The sequence below is a fragment of the Cervus canadensis genome, chromosome 25, assembly GCF_019320065.1.
Source record: "Cervus canadensis isolate Bull #8, Minnesota chromosome 25, ASM1932006v1, whole genome shotgun sequence".
Lineage (NCBI taxonomy): Eukaryota > Metazoa > Chordata > Mammalia > Artiodactyla > Cervidae > Cervus > Cervus canadensis.
Window position 1 is genome coordinate 48,180,325 of NC_057410.1, and position 21,365 is coordinate 48,201,689.

At 39.3% G+C, this 21,365-nt stretch overlaps 1 protein-coding gene across 1 annotated transcript in view; it reads right to left on the reverse strand.

The window, feature by feature from the left end:
- Positions 1-21,365, reverse strand: part of ZDHHC17 (zinc finger DHHC-type palmitoyltransferase 17) — a 95,869-nt gene that overhangs the window by 60,872 nt on the left and 13,632 nt on the right. The window contains exons 2-3 of the mRNA XM_043447284.1: positions 10,500-10,603; positions 6,403-6,525 (exon numbers count right to left, since the gene is read on the reverse strand). Coding sequence (XP_043303219.1) covers positions 6,403-6,525; positions 10,500-10,603 — 227 coding nt within the window. The remainder of the gene's footprint in view (positions 1-6,402; positions 6,526-10,499; positions 10,604-21,365) is intronic.

The window sequence follows — 21,365 nt, forward strand, 5'->3', positions numbered from 1 at the left end:
CATAGTTTTGGAAGTCCAAGCCATGGCCATCGGAAAAGAAATAAAAGGAATCCAGATTGGAAAAGAAGAAGCAAAATTCTCACTGTTCGCAGATGACATGATACTATACACAGAAAACCCTAAAGATACTATCAGAAAACTAATAGAGCTAATCAGCTGTAGTAAAGTCACATGATACAAAATCAATACACAGAAATCACTAGCATTCCTATACATTAACAACTAAAAATCAGAAAGAGCAATCAAGGAATCAATCCCATTTACCACTGCAACAACAGTAACAACAATAACAAAAAAAACCCTAAGAATAAACCTACCTGATGAAAGAAATCAAAGACAACATAAACAGATGGAGAGAGATTCCATGTTCCTGGGTTGAAAGAATCAATACTGTGAAAATGATTACACTACCAAAAGCAATCTACAGATTCAATGAAATCCCTATCAAATTACGAAAGGCATTTTTCACAGAACTAGAACAAAAAATTTCACAGTTCGTATGGAAACACAAAAGACCCCAAATAGCCAAAGCAATCTTGAAAAAGAAGAACGGAGCTGGAGGAATCAACTGTTCCGACTAAAGACTACACGACAAAGCTACAGTCATCAAAACAGTATGGTACTGGCGCAAAAACAGAAACATAGACCAATGGAACAAAATAGGACGCCCAGAGATAATCTACACAACTACAGGCACCTTATCTTTGACCAAAGAGGCAAGAATATACAATGGAGAAAACTATCTTCAGTGAGTGGCGATGGGAAAACTGGACAGCTACGTGTAAAAGAATGAAATCAGAACACTTCCTAACAACACACACAAAGATACACTCAAAATGGATTAAAGACCTGAATGTAAGACCAGAAACTATAAAACTCTTAGAGGAAAACACAGGCAGAACACTGTATGACATAAATCACAGCAAGATCCTCTATGACCCACCTCCTAGAGTAACGGAAATAAAAACAAAAATAAACAAGTATAATCTAATTACATTTAAAAGCTTTTGCACAGCAAAGGAAAGTATAAACAAGGTGAAAAAACAACCCTCAGAATGGGAGAAAATAACAGTAAAATGAAACAACTGACAAAGGATTAATTTCCAAAATACACAAGCAGCTCATGCAACTCAATACCAGAAAAACAAACGTTCCAATCAAAAAGTGGGAAAGAGACCTCAACAGACATTTCTCCAAAGAGGAAATACAAATGGCTAATAAACACATGAAAAGATGCACAACACTGCTCATTATTAGAGAAATGAAAATCAAAACTATAATGAGGTATCGCCTATCAGTCAAAATGGCCATCATCAAAAAATCTGCAAACAATAAATGCTGGAGGGAGTGTGGAGAAAAGGGAACCTTCTTGCACTGCCGGTGAAAATGTACATTGATATCTCCACTATGGAAGACATTATGGTGTTTCTTTAAAAAAGCTAGGAATAAAACTAGTTATTCCTAGTTTTATTGCTGGGATTGACCCAACAATCCCACTACTGGGCATTTACCCTGAAGAAACCATACCTGAAAAAGACACATGTATCCCATTGTCCACTGCAGCACTATGTACAATAGCTAGGACATGGAAGCAACCTAGATGTCTACTGACAGATGAATGGATACAGAAGCTGTGGTACACACACACAATGGAATATCACTCAGCCATAAAAGGAACACATTTGAGTCAGTGCTAATGAGGTGGATGAACTGAGAGTCTATTATACATAGTGAAGTCAGTCAGAAAGAAAAAAACAAACATCATATATTAACGCACATATATCGGATCTAGAAATATTGTACTGCTGAACCTATCTGCAGGGCAGCAGTGGACACACACAGAGGCAGACTTGTGGACGTGGGGCGGGGGGGAGGACGGTGGGACAAAGAGAGCACATGGAGACATGTACACTGCCATACGCACACAGATGGCCAGTGGGTCTGCTGTGTGACTCAGGGAGCTCAGTGACAACCCAGAGGGGCGGGATGGGGCGTGAGGCGGGATGCAGGCTCAAGAGGGAGGGGACGTATGTATACCTATGGCTGATTCATGCTGATACATGGCAGAAACCAACACAGTACTGTAATTATCCTTCAATTAAAAACAAATAAATTTAAATAAATAAATACAATTTATATCTAAAAAAATTAAGTTATTAGAATATTTTTCTAATATCCTGACTCAAGCTTTCTAACAGCTGGCTTATCTTTGTCTTTTTGTCATATTTAGTTGCATTTCATTTGTTTTGTTACAGACCCTGTAGTCACACCTAGACTTTCCAAACTGAAAACATTACATCTATATATGATCTACAAAGTCAATATATGATCAATGATCAAACTGGAATATCTGAAAGAAATGCAATTTTGAATTAGTGTCAATGTTTCATATTTCTATTTTCTGAGTAAAGAAGAAATAAATATACTTTCTTGTTATACAGCAAAATAAATCTTAAATACTGCTTAAAAAAAAAAAAAAGCAATGAATATCCACTGTGTGTGCTACATCCATATGGACCATATCAAGCTGCTCCCACAGAACCTATGGAGCAAGAGGGAGCTATGAAAATAAGATGCTCATGCTATTTGCTATACTGTGAATAATAAAGGCCTTTGTCTCTACCAGAATCATGTATCTTCTGCTAGCATCCATGAAACAGTAATATGCTTTAGCTTTAAAGTAGGGTGTAATTCTAGACTCAAAAGTAAAAATCTTGAGGCTATGAATACTATTTGCTATTGAAAATAGTATTTACTCACAATTATGTTTGTTTTAGGAAAGTAACTTGCTAGACTATGTATTGTAAGAAATTAAGCTTACCCCCCTGAAGGTATAATATACACAGACACTATAATTATTAACCCACTCTATAATTACTGACTTTATTTTGTAACCTCACTTGTCCATAAGTGGCGGACAATCCATAAGGCAGGCAACATCAAGACTTTCTGTCTGCATTTTATCATTTTAGAGTTTCTTATTTATTTTTACACAAGACAAATGTGACTTTTTGATCAACAGAATGAGATCAAACAAATCTCAACTGCAACACTTGAGCAAAAACATAATCAAGTAATGCTTCAAAATTCTGAGAAAATTAAGTTCAACCTAGAAGTCTATGCTCAGCCAACCAACCAATAAGGTTTAAGGGCATAAGAGATAGTCCCTTCAAAACATTTTCCTCCCAAGCACTCTCTTTCTCTCAGAAAGTTATCAGAAAGTTCATTTATCTCCTAAGAGCAGAGAGTAAACCAACAGATAGAAGCATCTGAGATGCAGGAAACCAACAATGCAGCAAAGGGATTTCGCAGAAGGCATGCAAAGGTATGTCTCAAGATGATGGCTGTATGCAGCTCTCAAGGGCAAACAGTCTTTGCTAGAACAGAAAGGCAGAGAAATTCAGAAATGATTTCATCCTCTCCACTCCACCGAAAAAGGAACCAATAAATTATCTGATACTATTACACAGACGGTTTTTAAGTTCTATTTAAGAGTATGGAACAATCAGTTATGATATACAGAAAGTTAAACAAATGAGGGGAAAAAAGCAACTATTACTTCAGACAAAAATAAAAATTCTACAAGAAAAAAACCAGATCACCGAACACTTCTGGGCTTATCAGTGAGAATTTACATACACACAGCAGTTTAAACTTTACACAGTAATTTAACTAAAACTGTAACAGCAGATAGAGGAAGAAGTATTAGCAGTGAGGTGTTCTAGGACATCTGGCTATCCCCAAAAGGAAAGTCAAAATAAAATAACTAATAAGCCAAGAATAAAAATATAAAATACAATAATGAAAGAAACATCTGAAGTACTGAAAATAGTTACCTCTGGGGTATAGAACCCAAAGGGTAGGGAGGGGCTGCTGTTTTTACTGTAAGACTTTAAGTACTATTTAATTTTTTTAATTGCTTATGTACTATTGTGACTAAAATAACAGTAATTTAAAAAAATACAGAGCCTACAGAAGGCTAGATAATTTGAACCAACTCAATGAAAAAAAACTTTAAAAAGCTCAACAAAATATAAGAAATATTTCCTAAAAATAAAACCTAAGAAGGTTAAGAGCATTCACTTTCATCAGGAGATTAAGATTCAGGAGAAGGTTAAAACTGGGAAAAGTCAGAAAACTGCTTGGGCTCCATCTGCCCAGAGACACTCTGCTGAGGCAGGAGAGCTGGCCCAGAGACAGCCTCAGCAGACAAAGGAAAAGAAGGGCTGGGACCCCGAGAGCTTAACTGCAGAAGTAATTAAGGACCAGAATTAAACCTTGCTCTAACACAGTCTTCAGCTACCTGAGTGACCCAGAAAATCTAAAGCTTAAAAGTTGGGCTTAATGAAAACAAATGGTATCTTCTCACCTTAGGCCTCAAATTATTCAACAACTAAGTTTTCAAACATAATATCTAGTATACATTCAAAGATAAAACAGGCACACAAAAGAATAATACAACAGATACAGACCCACATGGGCTCCCAATGCTGTCTTCTCAGACAGATTATATAATAACTATATTTAAGTATGTAACACAAGATGGAAAATTTCAGCAACAAAAGAATCAAATACAAGCTAAAAGAAAATAAAAATTCTAGAACTGAAAAACAAAATTAGGAACTCAATGAATAGATTTAACAGCAGATAACACATAGAGCACAAAAGAACTGGAAGGTAAGTCAGAAGAAGTTTCCAGAATGAAGCAGAGGAAGAAAGGACGGCGCACACAGAAGAGAGGTTAAGAGACACGGTATACAATGAAAAGGTCAGACACACATGTAACTGGCATTCCAGGAAGAGACAAAGAGAGAATGGGGCAGAAATATCTGAAGAAATGCATGCGTGCTAAGTCACATCAGTCATGTCCAACTCCTTGCGACCCTATGGACTGTAGCCCACCAGACTCCTCCATCCATGGAATTCTCTAGGCAAGGATACTGGAGTGGGTTGCCATTTCCTTCTCCAGGGGATCTTCCCAACCCAGGGATCAAACCCGTGTCTCTTGTGTCTCCTGCACTTGCAAGTGGGTTCTTTACCACTAGGGCCACCTGGGAAGCCCTATTTGAAGAAATAATGGCTGAGATTTTCCAGAACTGATGAAAACATCAATCCACAGAATCAAGAATTTCTTGCAATCTCAGAGTAAATAAAAGAAATCCACACTCAGAAACGTCATCATGAAACTACAGAAAACCAGAAAGAAAACAAACTTAAAAGCAGTCAGAAAAAAAGAAAGGAAAAAAAAAGCAAAGCCTTTAAAAGTGTAATACTTAGACTGACTTATCAATAACAGAAGCCAGAAAACAGTGGAACGATACTCTCAATGAGTAAACAACAAAAATAAAAACAAAATGGCCAACCTAAATTTCTATGCCATCTGAAAATATCCTTCACAAATGAAGATGAAATAAAAAAATTTTCTGACAAACAATAACAGAATTTAGACATCAAGAGACTCTGTGCAGGCAGAGGAAAAGTTAGAGGTGTAAGAAGGGGGAAAAGAGCAAATAAGATGGAAACACACTCTCCAGATGAAAGGGATTCACGGAGTTCAATGCTTTAATTATTACTTGCTTAATCTTTTTTTAGTACTCTAAGGGCTAATTCTTTTACTTGATATTAACATCCTATTTATCTCTAGACTCTGCATGCTGTACTTCAAAGGCACATCTGCAAGTAGTTCATTTCAGATTCATGTCTCTATCTAAAGATCTTAGGCCCAAATTGCCAGAGACTATTAAGCCAGATTTACTAAGTAGTTCATTTCAGATTCATGTCTCTATCTAAAAGATCTTAGGCCCAAATTGCCAGAGACTATTAAGCCAGATTTACTAAGACTTTGTCATCATTCTGACTCCTGCTTATCTAACTTATTATTACTGAATAAGCAGAAAGTAATAAAAATAATTTATACTGAGTATATAAGGTATTCTTCATTTATGCTGATATGAAGTTAGGTTACTACCTACTATCTTTGTGACACCTCTTTCCTTTTCCTCTTTCCTTTTCTCCATAGAATTCATATTTAGACTGTGAGCTACCAGTTAGACTGCCTGAGTTAAAAGTCCAGACACCAACCTTTAACAGCCAAATGTCACTGGTAGTATATTTAACCTCTTTATGCATCAGTTTCCAAATCATTAGGGCAGTAGCAAAAATTGTTATTTTCACATAGGTTATTTCAAGAATTAAGATCTAAAATATACATGGAAAAGCTCTCAGCAAAGTATCTATCACATAATAAACATTCAATATACATTAAAAACAATTTTTTCTCGGAAAAAAAGTACATAGAAACTACATTTTAAAAGCTATGAATTTTAGAAATTATATGTTTTAAAATTATTCTCAATAATTTTGTAGTAACAACTAATTCCTTAAAAATAAGGGACTACTCACTTGACTAGATCTGTTCTGTTGTTGATAGCAGCCCAATGCAGGAGTGTAACGTTTTCTTTGTCTGGTTGCCTCACGTCATAACCTGCTTCCACCAACTCTCGGCAGCGTTCATATATTCCGTATCTTAAGAAGAAGGAAAATGAGGCAGTTACCATTATTTGACAAGAAGTTTAAAGCTGAAAATAACATTTCTAGATGCTCCATTTTGATACCTGGAAACTAAAAAGCCTTTCTCAATATAAAGTGTTACTTTAGAAATATCAATACTCCAACAGCTTTTACTAACCCATATTATAATTTTAAACTTCTCTTCTCTAACAATGCAATACCTCGTAAAGTAGAAGAGAACAGGACACTATAGATTAAAATATCTATCAGTTTGTTTTTATTAATATCACCACTTATTCCACAAAGCACTGAAGGCAGCTTATTAAAAATACATATAATTATGTTAAAATATTGTCATAAATAAGCAATAACAAAGTTTGTCATTGATTTACAACATCAAAAAAAAGGATGTCTTACAACTTTAAGATGCTTTATTTAGAAACTTAGCTTTGGTATTCCTAAAGGCAAATAAAAAAGGAGGTGTGGAGGTGGGAAATAGCGTGGGTGGGGAAGTCAATGAGACATAAGAGTTTAAGTCAATGTGACATAAGAGAAAGACATTGTGAGTTTAAGTCAATGAGACATAAGAGAAAGTTTACTGGAAAAGCGTGAGAAAAGATGTTAATGTAATAAAGAAGAAAGATGTGTACAAAGAGCTTAACCTTTTCCTCCCTTTCTGTTTAGGTCATTGTGTGGCTGCATATATATTTCTCAAAATGCTGTAACATGGAAATTTTTATGCACAAGCAAAAATGCAAAGAAGACAACAAATCACCAAGAATCCATCATGGAGTCTCAAAAACCATCAACTTTATCCAAAACAAAATACTGGATCCTTGGAAATATGAGAAACAATAACAAATTTAAACGAGCTTTGACCATATTAATCAGAATGGTCTCCAAAATAGGGAAGGCATACCACAGGGTGAGGCTGGGGAAGAGGTGACATAACAATGGGACATTTGGAGCAAATATTAAAACTACATTCGTATCACAGTTTACAGGGAAAAGAGATTAATCTTCACTAATGTTCAACAGCCTTCACTGCTTTAATGCTCACCTACACTGGCTCCGAACTGCGTATGTTCACACATACACACACACACACGTGCGCGCGCGCACGCACACACACGCACGCACACATGTGCGCACGTGCACACACACACACAAACACACAAGGTCACTCAACCTAAGCGAAGAGCAGGAGTTCCACAATTCACAAGTAATGAAAGTAGCACCTTCAGTTCTCTGTTCTTTTTCAGAAAACTGTTTACATGTGCCCAGTTAAGTGAACTATGACTGAACAACTGCACACACACACACAGAGGAATGCTCATGAGAATGATTCATAGTAATTTCATGAGACGTTTCCTTGGGGAGATAAGGAAAAAGGATGCTGAGCAACCTGCAGCAATTATAGCAAAATGTTAGCATCTGCTTAATCTGACAGTTATATTCTTCTCTATATTTATCTGGAGGATTGAAACATTTCAAAATTTAAATAAATGTTTTAAAAGGTAGAAATCATAGACCGCACATATAGTTAAGAGGGTATTTGAGGAATAAAGGTGTTTTTTTTTCTTAAGATGAAAGATGCTAGAGTATATCTGCTGATGGAAATCATGCATTAGAGTGCGAGATTAATGACAAAGGAGAGAAAGAATATATTAATAGAAGCCAGGTTTGAAAAGGAAAAATTAATGTAGAGCAGTATAATTTGCTGGTAAATGGAGCTGGCGGGGTGTGCTGTGAGTTCTGACTTCGTGGACACAGTGTAAATTAGGGTGACAGCGGACTAAGAGCTTCAGAAAGTTTGCCTCTCCACAAAAGTAATGAAAAACTGGCAGTATCAACGTTTAAGATTTTCCAAAAAGTTCTTCTCACTGCTAAAGAATCCACCTGCAATGCAGAGGATGCGGGTTTAATCCCTGGGTCGGGAAGATCCCCTGGAGAAGGAGCTGGCAATCCACTTCAGTATTTTTGCCTGAGAAATCCTGTGGATAGAGGAGCCTGATGGGCTACAATCTATGGGGTCACAAAAGAGTCAGAAATGACTCAGCAACTAAACAACATCAAATTTTTCAGAATCTAGGGGGAAAAAAAGTTAACAAGACTTCCAGCTACCAAAGGTATCTTTGGTCAAGAAAAACAGGAAGACTTTCAGGAAGAACAGAGGACTCTGGTATTTTAAATACAACACTCCCAGACTTCCCTGGTGGTCCAACGGCAAGAAACGGCCTGCCAATGCAGGGGACATGGGTTCAATCCCTGGCCTGGGAAGATTCCACATGCTGCAGGGCAACGAAGCCCATGGCCCACAACTACTGAAGCCTGCAGGCTACAGTGCCCATGCTCCACAACAAGAGGAGCCACTGTGATGAGAAGCCTGAGCACCAAGCTAGAGAGGACCCCACTGTCACAGACAGAGGACCCCACTGTCACAGCTAGAGAGCACCCCCCACTGTCACAGCCAGAGAGGACCCCACTGTCACAGAGAGCACCCCACTGTCACAGCTAGAGAGCACCCCACTGTCACAGCTAGAGAGGACCCCACTGTCACAGCTAGAGAGGACCCCACTGTCACAGAGAGCACCCCACTGTCACAGCCAGAGAGGACCCCACTGTCACAGCCAGAGAGGACCCCACTGTCACAGATAGAGAGCACCCCACTGTCACATCTAGAGAGGACCCCACTGTCACAGATAGAGAGCACCCCACTGTCACAGCTAGAGAGCACCCCACTGTCACAGCCAGAGAGCACCCCACTGTCACAGCTAGAGAGGACCCCACTGTCACAGCTAGAGAGCACCCCACTGTCCCAGCTAGAGAGGACCCCCACTGTCCCAGATAGAGGACGCCACTGTCGTAGCTAGAGAGGACCCCACTGTCACAGCTAGAGAGGGCCCCATGTCACAGCTAGAGAGCACCCCCACTGTCACAGACAGAGAGGACCCCACTGTCCCAGCTAGAGAGGACCCCACTGTCACAGCCAGAGAGGGCCCCATGTCACAGCTAGAGAGGGCCCCACTGTCACAGCTAGAGAGGACCCCACTGTCACAGCCAGAGAGGGCCCCATGTCACAGCTAGAGAGCGCCCCACTGTCCCAGCTAGAGAGGACCCCCACTGTCACAGACAGAGAGGACCCCACTGTCCCAGCTAGAGAGGACCCCCACTGTCACAGACAGAGAGGACCCCACTGTCCCAGCTAGAGAGGACCCCACTGTCACAGCCAGAGAGGGCCCCATGTCACAGCTAGAGAGGGCCCCACTGTCACAGCTAGAGAGGACCCCACTGTCACAGCCAGAGAGGGCCCCATGTCACAGCTAGAGAGCGCCCCACTGTCCCAGCTAGAGAGGACCCCCACTGTCACAGACAGAGAGGACCCCACTGTCCCAGCTAGAGAGGACCCCACTGTCACAGCCAGAGAGGGCCCCATGTCACAGCTAGAGAGGGCCCCACTGTCACAGCTAGAGAGGACCCCACTGTCACAGCCAGAGAGGACCCCACTGTCACAGCTAGAGAGGACCCCACTGTCACAGCTAGAGAGGACCCCCCCCCACTGTCCCAGATAGAGAGCACCCCATGTCACAGCTAGAGAGCACCCCACTGTCACAGCTAAAGAGCACCCCATGTCACAGCTAGAGAGGACTCTCCACTGTCGCGCAACTAGAGAAAGCCCGAACACAGCAACAAAGACCTGGCAAGGCTAGACTAATAAACAAACAAAAATCTTTTGAAAATACCGCCATCCCATCCTCTGCTCCCCAGCAGCCTTGAAAAAGATGTTATATTCCTGGTACTGGTATCAAGAGTGAACAGAACAGGAAAGGAGTTCTTTCAAAGCCTCATTCCCAATGAGGGGTCATTATCTCACCTACATGGCGGTTCCCTGGAAGAGTCTACTTGAAAGGCTTATCAACGGGATCTCACCCAGTTGATGACTTCAAAACAGATGTCAAAGAAGAAGACAACTCCAACAAGAAACTTACTGTGTAGCCTTAACTATGTCCCATGTGCTATAATCATCAATGTGAGTTTTCCGTCCCAGGGGTTCACCATATCCATGGTTATAATGGCTTTGAGGTTTGATTTCCTGTTAAAGAAAAAAAAATTACACAGAAGAAATGAGAAAAGTACAGAAAATATTTCAGTGTTTTACTATTGCTTCTGTGCTGTTTGAAGAATGTTTATTATTTAAAATATTAACTTTAACCTTATGCTGAAGTCCGTACTCTTTGGAGAAAAAGCATATTCAAACAGATACACTCCTTATACAAACTCTCAAAATAAACAGCTGTAAGACCTTAAATTAGTGACAAATTAGTCACTGAAATTTATCTTTAGCTCCAAAGAACTCTACTTCTTCATCAAATCAACTCTCATTCTCTCTGACCAATTTTTCTATTATTCCATCATCACCTCTAGTTCTACATCAAAACTTTCATCACCTGCCAAATAAAAACTAAGGTCCTAGAAAAGGAACCCAGGATACTACTTTATCAGTCTCAGATGTCACCTTTTCCTACACTCTGTCATGCTGAGAGCACGTTACGCATTTCTTAGGTGAAAAAGGAAAATGGGGGCACTCTGTGTGTGTTCAGCGGCTCAGTCGTGTCTGACTCTTTGTGACCCCATAGATTGTGGCCCACTAGGCTCCTCTTTCATGGGATTTTCCAGGCAAGAATGCTGGAGTGGGTTGCCATTTCCTACTCCAGGGGATCCTTCTGTTCCAGGGACTGAATCCTTGTCTCCTACATCTCCTGCTTTGGTAGGCAGATTCTTCACCACTGCACCACCTATAAATTCGCTTAAGTAATCCTAAGAATGTCAACATCCTTAAAGAAACTAATTTTTAAATAAAAATTTAAACAGCCTTATAGAATATTATCAATATATCCACTTAAAGCTTGTATACTATGTGCAACTTTCTATTTAAAATACAAAATTTGCTATGCATAGTCAATTTCTTCAATATATAGCACTAAGATCCAATTACTTCTTCTATATGAAAACAGAAAAATTGAGCATGCTTGGCTCTACTATCATCCATTCAAATCTCTATGATTCTGATATTTTTCTCTTATAGGTGCACACACTTGCAAATGAAAAGATAAGGCATAACAAGATATTCGGAAAGAATTAAATCCTTAGAATAATTCATTTTTTCTTGGTCACTGAAATTTAGTAATACAAATTTAATGGTAGTTCACTGGAGGAAAAAAGGCTATTATCTTCAGCTCACTCTAGCCATTCAACCTGTGAAAAATTCCAAACTGATTTGTCTGGGCCATACATTTAGAGGACTATCAACAATACAGCTGAATATTTTCAACAACAAAATATTTAGAAGTTTCACAAAAATAAATTCTGCCTAATATAACCTTTCAACAAAGAAAGCTTAGTTCCTTATGAAAATACTATCGCCAATATTAAAATACCACCACAACAATCACAAATACACATTTGCAGAAGAAAGAAGATAGACGTCAGTCTTAAGCCAAGATTCACAACATACATACTGCATACAGTTTATTAAGTGATTTTTTTTTTGAGAGAGATTGTTCTTGGATTCCATTAAAGTACAATTGGTTAAATGTGAACACAAGCAGGTACACTATATTGGGTGTAGGCAACACTGAATAATTGATGGAGCGAACCAATACATGACTTGCTGCTGCTGCTGCTGCTAAGTCGCTCAGTTGTGTCCGACTCTGTGCGACCCCACAGACAACAGCCCACCAGGCTCCTCCATCCCTGGGATTCTCCAGGCAAGAGTACTGGACTGGGGTGCCATTGCCTTCTCCAAATACATGACTTACCCAATTTAATTTTTTTAGAACTTTCCTGTTAAATTTCTCCACTGAATTCCAGTTCTCAACTTCTCAATGCTCTATATTCAGTGGCATAAGATACGAGAAAGACACTTCTCAGATCAGTAACACTGATCTTCCTTTTTTCTAAATATTTTTATATTATTCTCCCCTACCATAGGGAAAATAACTTTTTAAGAGGGTGTCAAAAAACTCCATAATCAAAATCTTAAAAGTAAAAATGAATTATCTTTTAAAAATCAAACCCCTCCCAAAAAAAGACTACCCAAACATCAAAATTTTAAATATAGATATCACTAGTAGTATTGCTCACTGCTGTTCCTTTGCACCAGGCTCCACTGTGGCTTTTTCATACTATCCACGGGGTTCTGCTGTTACAGTGCTGTGTTCAAATTGGTCACCAAATTAGGAAAAATCAGCTGCGGCCACAGGACTGGAAAAGATCAGTTTTCATTCCAATCCCAAGGAAGGGCAATGCCAAAGAACATTCAAACTACCATAAAATTGCACTCATTGCACAAGATAGCAAGGTTATGCTCAAAATCCTTCAAGCTAAGCTTCAGCAGTATGTGAACCAAGAATATCAAGATGTATCACAAGCTAGATGACTCTCAAGCTGGAATCAAGACTTGCCAGGAGAAGTATCAACAATCTCAAATATGCAGATGATACCACTCTAATGTCAGAAAGCAAAGAGCAACTAAAGAGCCTCCTGATGAGGGTGAAAGAAGAGTGTGAGAAAGCTGGCTTGAAACTCAACATGCAAAAATCTAAGATCAAGCCATCCAGTCCCATCACTTCATGGCAAACAGATGGGGGAAAAGTGGTAGCATTTTATTTTCTTGGGCTCTAAAATCACTGCACACGGTGACTGCAGCCATGAAATTAAAAGACACTTGCTGCCTGAAAGGAAAGCTATGACAAACCTAGACAGCATATTAAAAAGCAGAGATATCACTTTGCTGACAGAGGTTGGTATAGTCAAAGCTATGGCTTTTCCAGCAATCACGTAGGCATATGAGACTTGGACCATTAAGAAGGCCGAGTGCTGCACTGATGCTTTCAAACTGTGGTGCTGGAAAAGACTCTTGAGAGTCCCTTGGACTGCAAGGAGACAGAACCAGTCTCCTTTCCTAAAGGAAATCTACCCTGAATATTCATTGGAAGGACTGTTGCTGAAGCTGAAGCTCCAATACTTTGGCCACTTGATATGAAGAGCCGACTCACTGGAAAAGCCCCTGAAGCTGGGAAAGATAGAAGGCAAAAGGAAAAGGGGGTGGCAGTGGGTAAATGGGTTAGACAGCATCAGTAACTGAAAGGACGTGAATCTGAGCAAACTCCAGGAGAGAGTGGAGGACAGAGGAGCCCGGCGCGCCATGCAGTTCATCGTTCAGTCACTAGGCTGTGTCGCTTACGGTCACTTAAGGTCACCAAGAGCGGGACACCACTTAGCGACTGGGCAACAAACCACTGTGCTTGGATCAACTGCAAACCAAGATGCAAACACCCAGTGTGGTCTCTTGCTCCCAAGGCCTTTACAAACCAGAGTGGAAGGACAAAGTAGATAAGAAGCAAGGGCAAAGATTAGAAGCCCAGAGCTAAGCTAAAACCTAAATGATGGCAACATAAGGACCAAAAAGTAATACTATAACTTCAAAACCTATGTCAACATGAAAATCTGCTAGGGCAAACTGCTGTTCTTTTTCTTCCTAAGGACAAACATGTTCTTTTACAGGCAAATAACAAATATTCATTAAATAAAATAAATATCTTTTTAAGGCTTACTACTATAATACTTTCATGTGATTTTAATTTCATTTTTATAAAAACCCCAGAGACCTGTTATTATATATGATTAAACTGTATTCTCAGTTTATCTTCTATCCATTTTATCCCACTGACAGTGCCAAATGTGATATTCCAATATACTAGAAATCAGACTTTTTTCCAGTAACATTTAAAAGTTAAACCTATAACCAGTATTTGTTTTATCATAATTATCTGATTTTTATTTAATTTCCTACTTTTTAGTAAAGGAAATAAGATTTTTTGAAAGATGGTTTTACATATATCCCTAGAGTAATTCTTAAGAGGTAGTTATTCCCACTAAAAAGGTAGAAGAAATGGTGTTTAAGCAACTCTCCAACCTGTTTTACTTAAAAAAAAAAAAAAGTAATAATATAGAATTCAAATTATTTTTCTCATTTTAAATCACACTGGAAACTGACTCATCTCTGGAACTAGTACCCTGCCAATCTGACATGACAACATTCTCTATCAAGATAAACACCACTATCACTAGGTCCAGGAGCAACAGCTGTGATTTTTAAACTTTAAAAATATAAAATAAAAAATAATGTGCTAATGTAAATAAATATCACCTATAAACGTAGAGATAATATTAATTTTAAATTATAAATTTGCTACCATACATCAGATGAATTTTCAACATACAAATATTTAATAATAATTTAATTTTTTTTCCATTTATTTTTATTAGTTGGAGGCTAATTACTTTACAATATTGTAGTGGTTTTTGCCATACATTAACATGAATCATAGCACATTAAAATCTTATAATTTTTCCTTGATTTGAATGAAAACCAAGAAGCAATTTAATTGGTTTCTCTGCCAAGGAAAGTAATACTGATTTCAAAATACATATGTAGGTCATCACAACTTTTAAGAATACAGTTATTCTGTTAAAAGCAGCACAGAATAACAGAAAAAGTCCTTGACTGGGAGACTATTGAATTGAAAGTCTGCCACTCTCTTATCTAGGCTACAACCCAGCAAGGCAATTAACTACGGCAGGATTCAGGTCCCTTATTTGCAGAAAGAGGAAGATGAATAAGATGAGCTGAGAGTTTCACTGAGGTGCCTCAAGGACCACACCAGGGCACCAAAGAGCGTGATGGTTTCAGCTCCACTCAACTCACTCCCTTCTCAAACAAAGCACTTTATTATTTAGCCTCTTCTTACATACATGGCAATTTACATAGTATATCTTTAATTTTAAAAAAAGATTCAGCTGTGTTTTAAAAAACTTGAAAAACTACTAGATCAGAAGTCCTCCAAGATCCCGTCTAAGGCTAACACACAATGAAATTATCTTACATACTGGAGCAACACAATTACAGTCACCAAAGAGTCTTAAAGGCTCCTAAAGTGACAGAAAAGGTTTTTATAGCCCTAGGATTGCTGAACAGAACTGGCAGGAAAGCATCTCCAAACCTTGCTGCTGAAACAGCTGACAGGAATGAGAACTGTGACAAGCTCAGCTGTCATACACTGCCGCTAAGAGAAATCAATAAGATAAAACTCAAACTTACATGCAGGTACAGGCAAACACTGGCTTGCACATCAAGATGGTAAGACTCCATGTGTGCATGCTCAGTTGTGTCTGACTCTTTGCAACCCCATGGATTATAATCCACCAGGCTCCTCTGTCCATGGGATTATCCAGGCAAGAATACTGGAATGGGTTGCCATTTCCTCCTCCAAGGGATCTTCCTGACCCAGGGATTGAACAGGAGTCCCCTGCAGTGGCAGATGAATTCTTTACCATTGAGCCACCTGGGAAGCCCCAATAGGCTCCATCTGTTCAGTTCAGTTCAGTTCAGTCACTCAGTCGTGTTCAGCTCTTTGCAACCCCATGGACTGCAGCACACCAGGCTTCCCTGTCCATCACCAACTCCTGGAGCTTACTCAAACTCATATCCATTGAGTCGGTGATGCCATCCAACCATCTCATCCTCTGTCATCATCCCCTTCTCCTCCTGCTTTCTATCTTTCCCACCACCAGGGTCTTTTCCAAGGAGTCAGTTCTTCGCATGAGGTGGCCAAAGTATTGGGGTTTCAGCTTCAGCATCAGTCCTTCCAATGAATATTCAGGACTGATTTCCTTTAGGATTGACTGGTTTGATCTCCTTGCTGTCCAAGGGACTCTCAAGAGTCTTCTCCAACACCACAGTTCAAAAACATCAGTTCTTTGGCACTCAGCTTTCTTTATGGTCCAACTCTCCCATTCATACATGACTACTGGAAAAACCATAACCTTGACTAGATGGACCTTTGTTGGCAAAGTAATGTCTCTGCTTTTTAATATGCTGTCTAGGTTGGTCAATAGCTTTTCTCCCAAGGAGCACCTTTTAATTTCATGGGTACAGTCACCATCTGCAGTGATTTTGGAGTCCAAAAAAATAACATCTGTCACTGTTTCCATTGTTTCCCCAATCCCCATCTATCTGCCATGAAGTGATGGGACCAGATGCCATGACATTAGTTTTCTAGATGTTGAGTTTTAAGCCAACTTTCTCACTCTCCTCTATCACTTTCATCAAGAGGCTCTTTAGTTCTTCTTCACTTTCTGCCATAAAGGTGGTGTCATCTGCATACCTGAGGTTATTGATATTTCTCCCGCCAATCTTGATTCCAGCTTGTGCTTCATCCAGCCCAGTGTTTCTCATGATGTACTCTGCATGTAAGTTAAATAAGCATGGTGACAATATACAGCCTTGATGTACTCCTTTCCCAATCTGGAACCAGTCTGTTCTTCCATGTCCAGTTCTTCATAGTCAACAAAAGAGTCCAAAATGCAGAACTTGGACGCAATCTCAAAAATGACAGAATGATCTCTGTTCATTTCCAAGGCAAACCATTCAATATCACAGCAACCCAAGTCTATGCCCCAATCAGTAATGCTGAAGAAGCTGAAACTGAACAGTTCTATGAAGACCTACAAGTTCTTCTAGAAGTAACACCCCAAAAAGATTTCCTTTTCATTATAGGGGACTGGAATGCACAAGTAGGAAATCAAGAGATACCTGGAGTAACAGGCAAATTTGGCCTTGGAGTACAAAACAAAGCAGGTCAAAGGCTAACAGAGTTGTGCCAAGAGAACGGACTCATCATAGCAAACACCCTCTTCCAACAGCACATGGACAAACAAAAGACTACACAAGGACATCATCAGATGGTCAACACCGAAATCAGATTGATTATATTCTTTGCAGCCAAAGATGGAGAGGCTCTATACAGTCAGCAAAAACAAGACTGGGAGCTGACTGTGGCTCAGATCATGAACTCCTTATTGCCAAATTCAGACGTAAATTGAACAAAGTAGGGAAAACCACCAGACCATTCAGGTATGACCTAAATCAAATCCCTTAATGATTATACAATGGAAGTGACAAACAGATTCAAGGGATCAGATCTGATAGAGTGCCCGAAGAACTATGGATGGAGGTTTGTGACGTTGTACAACAGACTCCATAATATGTGTTTATTCACATGCCTGGGTGGATAGCTAACAAACTAGTTACCAAGTGTCTGTGTGCAATCTAGTTAACTTTTAAAAAATGCTAGACCTATTAAATTCATTTAAGACAAAGAGGGAGGCAGCACTGACCAAAGAATCCTCTATGGCACAGGACTTTATCACCCACCAAATACAGATGTTTTTATTAGTGCTCTATAAGAAAAGGTGCTCCAAGAATTGGTTCTATGGTAGAGTATATCTGAAAGAACAAACATGCAAAGAGTAAGTTCAGGAATGCTCAGAAAGAACAATAAGGGCAGGGACTTGTCCTAGCATTAATTACAATATATTAGAAAGCAAGCTAATGAAAAACTAGGAGTGCTGCAGTAATAGGGCAGAGGATAAAGCTTGAAGAATGAGAACTGGGATCAAGAGGGAAAGGCATGTTACTCAGTAAATGGCTGTGCATGTGTGCTCAGTCATGTCCAACTCTTTGCGATCCCATTAGGCTCCTCTGTCCATGGAATTTTCTGGGCAAGATTACTGGAGTGGGTTGCTATTTCCTTCTCAAGGGGATCTTCCCAACCCAGGGACCCATGTCTCTTGTGTCTCCTGCAACGGCAGGCAGATTCCTTACTACTGCGCCACCTGGGATCCCCTAGAATACCTGACTGAGTAAATGGTACAAGCGGACAACCAGCCATTTAGGATTTTTAAAAAAGAAATTAAACAAGCTCCAACACAGAAGGGTGATGTGTATGACAGAAAAGCGCCAACAAATACAGCCAAGGATGTATTTTCTTTAATGGCAGATGCTGCTGAAACTTGTCTGAAAAGGCAGTACCACACAAAGCAGAATTCAGAGCAACATACTCCCAGGTGGAAGCTTCCCAGGTCAGCAACATATTCCATGAGAACATACAGGGAGACAGCTATCCCACTTTCCAAGCGAGAGAAGCATGCAGCCCCCTGTTCTTAGGGGGTCTCTGTGCCATTCTGGACGCTCCTATTCTGGAGACACAACCATATGTTTGCTGCTGACCAGGTCTAAGCAATAACTTGTTCAAAAGAGCTCTAGGACTTTCCAGAATGACTAATGCAAGACCAGGTAAGCTGCAGATCAATTTCCCAGGCTTCCTAGATAAGTGACTATCAGGTCTCAGGACCAGGCCTCAGTCTGCCTAAGGACTCTTCCTCTAAGATTCCCATCTCATTCCTTACATTAGATAACTTCCAATCAGATTAAAGATTTAAATATAAGAATATCAGTAATAATAATTCTAATGTTTAAAAAAAAAAAGCTCTGAGAAAAGCATGAGTAACAACACATTTGAAAAATGGGCAAAGAATATGAAGATAATTCAAAAGAGGGCAAAACACAATGGCAAATATAGGTAGGAAGACACCATAATTCTCAATTAATATAAATGTATTTCCAAAATAAGAGGGAGAAAGAGAGAGAGAGAACTGGAGCACAAAATCAATTCAATGAAATCCTAGGGCACATACATGCTGCCTACAAGACGCGTGTTCCCTGCCTGCCTTTGGGGCACTCACTCATAGGCACGGGTGCATCAGAAACCCAGCAGGGCTTAACTGCATGCTTATGTCAGGGCTTACCTGTACGCTGAGGAGCTGCACCGTGCAAAGGTCTGCCGTCAGGTCACTGTAACAGGGTGAACTCTGAATCAAGGCGCTAACTGTGTTTAATTATATAATTTTGAGCTGCTCAAATTTAGTTCTATAAAATGTATAGAACAATACCAAGGGTGACTGACAGGAAGCAAGGAAAGAACACCTCTATTCATAACTGACTTATTCTTAGTCCTAACCACAACTGATGAGCCAAATGTGAGACCTTCTTAAAACCCAGGTAGTGATGAACGAAATTCTAGGACTATCATAAGGGTTTTTTTTCAAAGAATAAATAACGAAACGACCCACACAAGCATAAAAACATACAACCAAGTGAACAATGAAGGATAAAGAAAAGTAATAGCCACCACAAAATTATAAAATAACTTTCTTTTTAAATATATCTGATTAACAATGCCAGCAAATGGCATTACACTCAAGACAGAATTTCTCACTAATCTATCTGATGCACCCTCTTTAAGGGAAGATTGGACAAAAAAGATTTGGTAGTACAATGGAAAGATTTCACATCAATTTTTCAGTTAGAGGCCTCTTACATAGTATGTGATCCGCTGTGGTCCCTGATCCCTGGTTAAGAGTATATGACTTTTACTTTTAAAACAGACCAACTTGAGGCATAAGTTCTCTTCATGCTGCAGAACCACCACTGTCTCAAATTCACTTTGCTTGCTTCCAACAAATTTTACACTAGGAAAATATTTATCACCTTCTATTAAAAGCTGATTTTCACTTCATTTCCTTCTAGCATTAATCTATATGTATACACATGTATATAACAATATACATAAATCTGGCATACTTTTTTTCCTTCCACAGACATTTGATAAACAAATTCCTATATGTGTATTTTTATCCCTCTCTTAGAAAAAACAAATAACTTTATTTTAGGATTTTTATTTAGGATAGTTTAAGATTTACAAAACCAAGGAAGAGTCCCCATAATTTTTTCACACACCCAGTTTCCACTATTATTAACATCTAACATTCAGTTCAGTTCAGTCGCTCAGTGGCGTCCGACTCTGCAACCCCCATGAATCGCAGCACGCCAGGCCTCCCTGTCCATCACGAACTCCCAGAGTTTCCTCAAACTCATGTCCATATGGTACAATTGTTCTAATTCAATCAACATTACTATTAACTGAGGTCTATACTTTATTCAGACTGCATTAATTTTTAGGTATCCTTTTTAGGTGTCCTTTTTCTGTTCCAAGATTCCATCTAGGGTGTCACATTAAAGTTGTCACGGCTCCCTAGGCTGTTAGTGGGTATGACAATTTCTCAAACTTTACTTATTCTTGATGACCTTGACGAGTGTTTTGTTTTATTTTAGGGCTTCCCTCATAGTTCAGCTGGTAGAGAATCCACCTGCAATGCAGGAGATCTGGGTTCGATTCCTGGGTTGGGAAGATCTCCTGGAGAAGGGAAAGGCTACCCACTCCAGTATTCTGGCCTGGAGAATTCCATAGACTGTAGAGTCCATGGGGTCACAAAGAGTTGGACACAACTGAGCGACTTTCACTTTCTTTCACTTTCATGGGTTTTTTAAATGTGTGAGCTTTTAATGTAACCTAGTTTTGTAAGTTCCCTTCAGTAGTGCTATATAATCTTTATCTGCCCAAACATTTATATATCTTTGTGTAGTCTGTAATCACAGTATTCATGTATTTTATACTCTTCCCTTTACATTTCCTCTTAGAATGACTACCAATAAAAAGACAAGATATAACAAATGTTGGAGAGGATATGAAAAAAAGGAAACCCTTGTACACTGTTGGTGGGACTGTAAACTGGAACAGTCACTATGGAAAATAGTATGGAGATTCCTCAAAAAATTAAGAATAGAATTACCGTACGACCATACTATAGTTACACTGACCAGGTTAATTTTGGAGGAATCTGATGGGTACTAAATTGTTATCTTGTTTTCATCTGCATTTCCCTGAAGCAAACTGAAAAAGATTTATCTAGAATATGGATCCTGCTGAAAAGTCACCAAGTCAACCACTGGATGCAGCAACACAGACGTCCTGTTGCTTTGACAAGGGGGGTGGGGGGGACACGCCAGACTACAACTGATTAAGGAAAAGACTGAAGGAGAGAAATGAGGA